This window comes from Chenopodium quinoa, unplaced genomic scaffold (assembly GCF_001683475.1).
Source record: "Chenopodium quinoa cultivar QQ74 unplaced genomic scaffold, ASM168347v1, whole genome shotgun sequence".
NCBI classification, from domain to species: domain Eukaryota; kingdom Viridiplantae; phylum Streptophyta; class Magnoliopsida; order Caryophyllales; family Amaranthaceae; genus Chenopodium; species Chenopodium quinoa.
The window spans coordinates 2,329,382-2,338,933 of NW_018743032.1; the positions used below are offsets into that span (position 1 = coordinate 2,329,382).

The following is a 9,552-nucleotide window of genomic DNA, read 5'->3' on the forward strand; positions in this document are numbered from 1 at the left end:
CATGTGGAATAAATAAATGCAACGCATATAGAAAAATTAAATAATAAGACAAAAATTATTAAAACTACGATTGAGGAAAAAACAATCTATACTAATATATTAAAAAGAGTCTCTAAAAATTTCTATGCGCCATGTAAACCCCCTTCTGCCACGTCTCTTACTGAACTCCTCAATATGCCATAGAAGGATCGAACACTTGACCTCTTAGAAGAAAAGTTATTGTATAACCATCTAGGCTAATTGTTAAGTATGCTTTAACATTTCACAATAAATAATATTATACTACAAAGTATTGAAGACACATACTACATACAAACTATTAGATGCTCTTATAAATTTGCAGTTGCACAACTATAAAAGTAGTAACTGGGGCAACGCCCGGGCTACTCACTAAGTCACTAGTTATTGTTGATTAGTTGTGTTGAAAATATTTAGAAGTAGTATACAATATATTACATAATTGATGCATATTATTTCCCAATAAAACTATACAATCTAGTAACTATATGACTAAAGACTTATTAATAAATGTTTTTTAATAAACATAAAAATATTACTCAAACAACAGAATAAAATCTACAATAAAACTATTAGCACAAGATATATGTAAATATACAAATTACAAATAATATATTACATACAAAGTATAATTGTTAACTTAATCTTACAAAATTTAATTTATACTTCATATTAGAAATATCTTAACTTAATCTTACAAAACAACATTACACATACAAAGTACAATTGTTATCACTTAACTTTTTAAATTGTTACACCATTTTTTGTTTTCATTTTTATTTAAGCGCTACACTTCCTTATCTTTGGTAAATTAACTACCATTGAATTAAAGAGTATAAATATTATTATCGTAGTAAGTTGCTTATTTATTTAAAAACTGATTTAATTTTAATAATATACAACTGTACGAAATATTTTTTGGTTAAATTCGTGCATCGCACGGGTACTAATCTAGTACTCCGTTTAAAACATGTTTAGGCGGTAATAATAGTATATTGTACCTAAACCAGTGACTCACTTTTTCTATAATTAAAAAAGAGTTGGAATAATATTTTAGGTAAATGTGTATGGAAGAAATACGAATACGAAATAAAAAGAAATACATTTTATTTAAAGATAATATATAAGATTTAGTTAATAATATTATAGTTGTATTATAAAAATATTCCAAAAATAAAAGTTTTTTTTCCTAAAAGGGGTGGGGGAGTTTTGGAGGGAAAATACAGCATTAGGAAGTGACACGTGTCATTCCTAGTGTCTGTTTTAGTATTATGTTATTGATATTCATAAAAATTTCAAAAATTCAGTTGAAATAGTCTAATTTACTAGATTAATCAAAAAATCAATTGAAATTCATCAAATTCCTCAAATTGAAATTCACCAATTATAAAATCAGAAAAATCAATTACAAATTCAGCCCAAATCTAACCTAGTAAAAATTAATTAAAAATCAACAACACAAAAACTAACCTACATTGATGATCTCTTTTGAATAACAACCAAATCCATAATAATGTAGAAAACAAACGGAAAAGAAAATAGTGACGATTGCGACGAAGATGATGGAGAATGTTACAATGGTGAGGAATTAGAGAATAACCAAAGTAGGAGCATAAAAGAAGTTTAAAGATTGAGGGAAAGTGAGGTAAGAAAGAAAATTTACTTATAAAGAAAGGGGAATAAAAAAAAGGAGAGAGAAAATTTTGAATGGAGAAGAAAACAGAGAGAGAAAATTAATGGAGGTAAGGAAGAAGAAGAGAGAGAGGTAAATATAAGGAAGGGAGAAAAAACATATGTTCGTTTTTGAAGTATTATTTGTTCATATATATGGTTATTAAAGTTAGTTTAGCTGCACAAGTGTATAGCTAAGGTACCCATATTTTATTACTGGACGGACCTGCCTATTTTTTTATGGGCCGGGTTAAGGTTTTTAATGGGAGCTCCAACCCATTGAAGTATTGAACTGCTCTGATTGTGAATAAGAAAAGAAAAAAAAACCGCAGTTCTCCATTGAAGCGAACTCAACGTTCTCCATTTCTGATACTTATATCCCCCATTGAAGCAGCCTCTGAGGTATTTTCTTGTTTCTATTTGTAATCATCCTGTGAATTTTACAATATAGGGTGTATCGTTGATACTAATTTAATTTAATTGTTGGTGTAGTAAGTTTAGGGTTCGAAAATTTGAAGTATTGGTTCTAATTACTAAGATGATAACCAACAATTGAATCAAATATGTCTTTCTTCCCTAAAATTATTGATGTGATAATACAATCAAATTTTGTTGCTAATGTGTTGCAGAACCATTTAATATTAGAATTGAATTATCAAATTAGATTGTGATTTTTCTGGGTTGAAGTTTTGTTTCATCTTATTATCGGTTTTATAGGGGTGCTAGTATAGGGTAGTCTTAGTACTGAAATAGCTGGGATTAGTTCTTAGTTGAATTAGTTTTGCTTCATTTTTTATAAAAAGCCTAAACTTTCCCTCACACCCACTGTGGGGGTCAAATTGGAGTGTATATGACAATTTCGAGATCAACCATACGAAGAATATTGGAGTGTATATGACAATGTTGCTCAAATTGAAGTGGATGGATTCTGTAAAAGAAGTGAACATTCATGAAAAATACAAACTTGTTGATATCAACCATATGAAGAAATGCTCAAAGTACAATCCGTTTGTGTTGTCATACCGAATATTTCAAGTGTATTTCGCACTCTAGCTGTGTTTAAGACGAAGGCTAGGTCACTCCTGTTGATTTAGTTGCACTGGAAAACATTGGTGATGATGAAGCTCAGAGTGACAATGATGTTGTCGAGGGGAGCCTTTCGGATGATGTAGAGGATGAGTCTAGTTTTGATTCAAGCGATAGTGGTGATGATGAGGACGATGATCTTGATTTGTTTTGTTGAGTGTAGTGCTCATCTGTATGACTTTATGTGTAATTTGACATTAATTTTGATATGTATAGATATATTAGTTTTTGAGATATGATGAATGCCTTTATTTTGTTTATGCCTGAGTTCTTAATTATTGTTGTGATATTTGTAAAACCTTTTGTTTGTGTGGATTAAGGAAACAAACCAAGCAAACATATTTGGGTGTTCATTCAATTTTTTAAACCCCTGTAACAGGTACAAATGTTAAGCCGATCACGAGGTTTTGGTGGCGGTAAGAAACGGGGTCGTAGCGGTTCCCAACCTATACCAGCGCAAAATTTACAGGACATCCAACTATTAGATGAAGATAAGACCCAGGATGCTGGTGCTATCGAAACCGTACATATGTTTAGCCGATCACGAGGTTTTGGTGGCGGTCAGAAACGGGGTCGTAGCGGTTCCCAGCCTGTACCAGCGCAAAACACACCCCTAATTGTATCATTAGATGAAGAGGAGACCCAGGATGCTGGTGCTACCGAAATCGTAGTTTCTGAGACTCAGTTCGAGCAAGGAGAATCCTCACCCAATTCCAGGGAGTTGGACCCCGATGGCTTTTGGTATGGTTTAAATTGGTTTGTGTGTGTTTTTGTAATTTAAAGATTGTAATTGTATAACGCACCCCTAATTGTTCCCTTTCCTTCTATGTCAGGTTTGATGACAACCGTGTTAGTCGGTCCATTACTGAAATATTTCAGGGATGCTTACGAGAACCGTATAGAAATTACACAGAGGTTGATGACGTCACAAAAGCACATTGGTGGACCTTGTTTGAGGTTAATTGCATGTTTTATCTTATTGTGAACAAATGATCAAAGTTTCATTATTGTTTAACTTTGAAGATGTGAATGTGGTTTGACATTGCAGCGTCAATTCACATGGAAACCTGAGTTAGACGCTGAGGTTAGGAGGGTTTACTCCATTAAAGCTGCAAAACGCTTGAGGGAGCTGTTTTACTATGTCACTCAGAAGTGCAATGGTAAGAAGCCGAAATGGCTAGCGGAACATGTACATGAAGGTTGGATGAAAATCCTTGAAGATCCTACATTCAAAGTAAAATCAGAGCAAGCTAAAAAGAACCGGAGGGGCGGTTCCCTATCTAATCCAATTGAACCGTCCCATTTCCAAGGTTCTATTTCAGCTAAGGAGCATGCTAGGCGGCTGGTAAGATCAAGATAGATATAACTCATTTTATAGTATCATTGTTGTTTTTATTAACTTTGAAGTACTTTAAATTACAAGGCTGTCAAGAGTAATGGCATACTTCCTAATGCGGGAGAGCTATACCTCAAAACACATTTTAAGGAAGTTCCTGGCAAAGGTAGTGTCCCATGCAGTTCAAAAGCTAAGCGAATCACGGTAATTAAGTTAACTTCGTGTTTCATACATTTATCCATTTATTTCTACTTTGGTCTTACGTGCTCCCAAACCTTATTAGTGTGGTATGTTTATGTGATTGCAAGTCAAAAACTCATAACTAAATATATGTATAACATGTCATGGGTGTTAGTTCTTTCTTTTGATTAAAAGCATGAAAAATAGGAAGGATACATGTCATTTTAGACCTTTTAATCCAATATGCCCTAAAAACTGAGTAACTTTGCATTTTCATGTGGTTTCAAGTCATACAAACTCATAACAAAATATATTTGGCATGTCGTGGGTGTAGTTCATTCATTTGGCTAAAAATATTGAGAATGGGGAAGGTAGAAGCCATTTTGGTCATTTATTTTTCCCTTTTTGGTCCTAAATGCCAACAAAGCTTAGTAATTTGGCCTTTTTATGTGGTTTTAAGTTACGAGTATAAAAACTCATAATTAAGCATGTTGGAGATGTTATGGGTGTTAATTCATTCATTTTGCTAAAAACATGGAAAGTATGGAGGGTAAAAGCCATTATTGTCCAATTTTGGTCCTATATACTCTCATAAGTGGTGTAAGATCATTCAATTGGCTAAATACATGGAAAATGGGAAAGATAGAAGCCATTTTGGCCGGATTTAAACCTTTTTGGTCCTATATGCTCCCAAAACTTAGTAACTTTGCATATTCATGTGGTTTAAAGTCATGGAAGCTCATAACTAAGTATATTTGGCATGCCATGGGTATTAATTTATTCATTTGACTAAAAATATGGATAATTGGATAGGTGGAAACCATTTTGTCCTTTCCTTTTTTTTAAAAAAAAAATACCTTTTTGGTTCTATATGCTCCTTATACTTATTAGCTTAGCATATTCATGTTTCAAGTCATAGAAACTCAACTAACTATATTTGGCATGTGATGGTTGTTAGTTCATTCATTTGATTAAAAAACATGGAAAATGAGAAGGATAGAAGTCATTTTGGCTATTTTATTTTTTGATCTTTTATGCTCTTAAATCTTAGTTTATTTTATATGTATATTCATGTGGTATTAAGTTATAGAGATTCATAACTAAGTATATTTGGTTAGTCATAGTTGTTAGTTCATTCTTTTCGCTAAAAACATGGAAAGTGAGAAAGGTAAAAGGCTATTTTGGCTATTTTTGACCCCTTTTTATCATAAATGCTCCCAATATTTAGTGTATTCATGTGGCTTTAATTCATAGAAAATTATAGCTAAGTATATTTGGCATGTCATGGATGTTAGTTGATTCATTTAATTAAAAACATGTAAAATGGGAAGGATATAAGCATTTTGGCCATTTTTCGAATCTAAATTTTTTTCACTTGTATTGTGGTTGTTAATATAATAGGAAGCCTACCTAAAGGCAGTGGCGGAATGTAAGGAGAAGGGTGTTCAGAAGGATCCGAATCAAATATTTTTGGATGCGGTCGGTGGTAAAAAGAGAGGGACGGTACCGGGATTGGGAACTAGTGTGGACATGTACTACGGTAACGGTAAGCGCTCCCGACTGGTTCGCGGCTCATCCAACACTTACTGCCCATCTGTTGCTCAATTGTCCTCTCAGATACAAAGGGAACGAGAAGAAAATGAGAGGAGGTGCCAGGAACTGAGCACACAGCATCAACAACAGTTGGAAGCTTACAAGGCACAGATGGAGAGACAATTGGAAGAGCGGCTGCAGAAGGAGCGTGAAGAGAATGAGAGGAGTCAGCGGGAGTACCTAGAAGAGATGAGGAAAATGATGATGAAAGTCATGTCGCAGTTATGTGGTGTGTCCGATTCTGCAAGTGTAAAGTGATTTTAGTTTGTTGTTGATACTACTTTATGCTACGACAGTAATGTTATTACTGTTGCTGATTCTACATTTATCGGCTAATAGTGTAAATGCATGGAATGATGACTTGTAATGTTACTGCCCATCTGACTGGCTTTAAAACTTTGATGGTGACATGATATGGGTGCTTCATTTTCCCAGCGATACCTCTAATCTACACCCAGAAAGACGCAGTTAACTCAGTCTGGATGCGAATTACAGCAGTTAAGAATATGTTTTATCATAGGATGCGAATTACAGCAGTTAACTCAGTCTGGATGCGAATTACAGAAGTTAAGAATATGTTTTATCGTAGGCTGATCACATTGAAACTGATAGACATTACTGTTGCTGTACAGCGCCTGTACTGCCGATGGATAAAAACTGTGCTACTGCATTAGGTTTGATGAAAATCGATGATTATTGAGTTTGCTGAGAAACTGAATGGAGATCAATTGAAAGTTATTACTTGTATTATTAGTTGGTGTTGATTTTATGTAGTTTTAAACTTGTAGTTAATAAAAACATCAAGGTGGAGGTGCTAAACTTAATAAACTTCATTTAAATTAATTTAATTATCAATATATAGATTCGTTTATCAATATCTAATTAATTTATCCAAAACATAGTCCTTATACTTCGTCTTGATGCAAGGAAACACGAGGCAATGCACAAGTATGGGAAGGGAACCAGTTATTGACCACCAAAGTGTAGTCAGTTGAAAGAGAACGAATTATGGTCCACCAAAGTGCGTTTGCTGAACAAGGCTTAGTTAGCCTAGTGATAAGGTTTTGGTCTCATGACTTGAACGTCTTGACCCTCTTCACCTCTTGCGATCAAATCCCCACTAGGAGTTGTTTAATGGAAATTGATTTTCTTATCCTTACATAAAAAAGGTGCTGATTTAATGAGATCCATCTCTTTATCTTGTAAAAAAAAAAAAAAAAAGTGACAGCTGTTATTCCTATATGTAGATAAGTACGAAGTATCATTTTACAAATATCCAATAATTGTTTTCGCGAAGGACCACAATAACCGTTGATAAATGGTCCTTCTTTGGCAAGTTAACTAGTGCATGGTACAACAAGCCAAATGGTATTAAAATAGGACTGACGCATTATGTCCATTACATTCGTATGATTCTTACCATATAAGTTTTGTTCATATCCTAAAATAAAATCAAGCTTGCATGCTATTGTAGCCGATCAAATGCATAATAATGCGGTTAATATTGTGCCGTAAAAGATACGAGTATATCAAAAGGTGATCATGGTAATACAAAACACTCTTACTTATTAATTTGTTATACTTATCGACGGCTCTATCTCTATTGTCCGTTTTTATTTTATTAATCAATCATAGTATAATTTTTCAAGTGGAAGAAAAACAGATTCCCTTTAGCTTTTTCTCCTTGAAAGGTTTTTTTTTTTTTTCCTCTAGGGTTTCTCTCTTGGAAGGGTTTTTCTAGCCTTTATTGCTAGGTTTTTTTCAATTTTTTTTGAAGGTTTTCCTTCTCTGTTCTCCCTTTTCTCTACAATCTCTTTCCTCTTAGTCTCAGTTGTGAATCTTTGTAGGGGTTTTCACTGGTGTTCTTACCGATGGTAAACCCCCAAAAACCTTTTAATTGCTTTCAATAAATAAATCTCATCCTTGGATGATGATTTTTCTCTTGAATTTATTTTCTTTTTATGTTTGTATGACAAATATTGAAGATGTAGGGTTTCACAATCTCTACAAGAATCCGGAGGACCACATGAGTATTTTCACTCAAACGACTACGCATAAGTGGATTTCAAGTCGAATCAGTGCGAACTCACAGATTGTATTGATTCTGATGAAGTTTTTTATTAAGGCGATTGTTAATCAAATCTACGATGTATTTAATTTTAAGGTGTGTACTTGTGTTGAAATTCTTGGTTTCTTAGGAATTATATGTAAGTGTTGTTTGGCTATATTTTATTAACGAAATCCCTTTTTCTTTTTGGAAAAAAAAAATCAAAAATCAAAAATTTTCAAATGATGGTATATACAAGCTTAATTCAAAGTAGTACATATATAATCATTTTACAAATAATTCTCATTTAGCTATGTATGATATGATTAAGAGTTAATTTTAAAATATCAATTTATTTAGTATATATAATTACTTTTGGCTTTACATATGCAACCGCGTATATATCAATTTTCATTATTTTAGGCGTGTAATATAAGGAGCAATAAAAGTAACTCCGTATTAATGTAGATAAGATATGTTTTCATGTATTGACTACTTCTTCAAGACCTTAATAACTACGCTAAGTGATATACATGACTCCGTTAAAAAAAAAAAAAAAGAAAAAAAAAAGTGATACACATGACTTGGATGAAAAAAAAATAAAAAAATATTGATAACACCTCAAAAAAGTTTATGTTAATAATAGCTATCTTTTTCTACTTGAAAAGTCCCTCGTTCCTTTATTTGGTTGGATAAAAGGAATGGAGGGTAGAGTGAATGAAAATATTATGGTTAGCCACCCTCTTTTGGAGGATGAATTGGAGGCAAACAGGAAGAATAATTCAACAAAAGAAGGGAACTCCTCTTTCTTCGAGGCTTTCTTCAATGGCCTAAACGCTCTTTCAGGTTTTTTCTCTTTTTACATTCTACTACGTAAATGTTCATGTTTAGTTATATACTAATACATATATATGTAAAAATTAGAAGAAAAAACAATCCTCTTGTTTTGTTTATGTGTAAATAACAAGTCAACATCTCATCTTGAGTTGTTTATAAAATCTCGTTGATACGGAAAACACCTTTCTAATTAAAAGAATTAAGAATTCGTTCGATATTATTGTGTGGGGCTGCTAGTTTTCAATCTTTTTTGTTTTTTCCTCTTGATTAGAAGAGCGGTTTGATCTTTGTCTAATTAGGAGGCCTATTAATAGTTTGTTTTGTCAACTAACGGATTAACCCTAGTGTAATTAATACTCCGTAACTTTTAGTCCTGATTGGCAAAGCCCCGGGGCTGGTGGAGGCCGGCCCCGTGCCCCAACTGCAAGTTTCTTTAACATCAAAAGCTGCCCCCCTTAAAACATTATTATAAACAATGAATTTGCATACTAATAATGCCTTGTAATCCATAGCACAGTGGTAGGAGTGGTTATATGACACAGCTCATTGTCAAAGAGAGGTTATATAAGATCGAGTCTTGTTTGTGTAATTTGTTTTTATCCATTCAACATTTCTTTTTGTAAAAATTTGCAAAGTTTATATTGATTAGTTTTGTTTATTTTGTTATTCCAATCTTTCTTATAATAATTTCGCCCATATTCTTAATTGGCTTAATTGTGTAGCGTAAATTTAATTCTTGTAATATTTTATATTTATCTTTAATCTTTAGTGCAAATGAGCCACA

At 32.9% G+C, this 9,552-nt stretch overlaps 1 protein-coding gene across 1 annotated transcript; it reads left to right on the top strand.

Annotated features, from left to right (window-relative positions):
- The first annotated feature begins 1,869 nt into the window (after positions 1–1,869).
- Positions 1,870–6,324, top strand: LOC110730389. The gene is made up of 6 exons (XM_021910179.1): positions 1,870–2,091; positions 3,155–3,516; positions 3,609–3,732; positions 3,824–4,120; positions 4,199–4,315; positions 5,693–6,324. Exons 2-6 carry the CDS (start codon positions 3,161–3,163, stop codon positions 6,140–6,142), a joined length of 1,344 nt encoding a protein of 447 aa, XP_021765871.1. The 5' UTR covers positions 1,870–2,091; positions 3,155–3,160; the 3' UTR covers positions 6,143–6,324.
- The last annotated feature ends 3,228 nt before the right edge of the window (positions 6,325–9,552 follow it).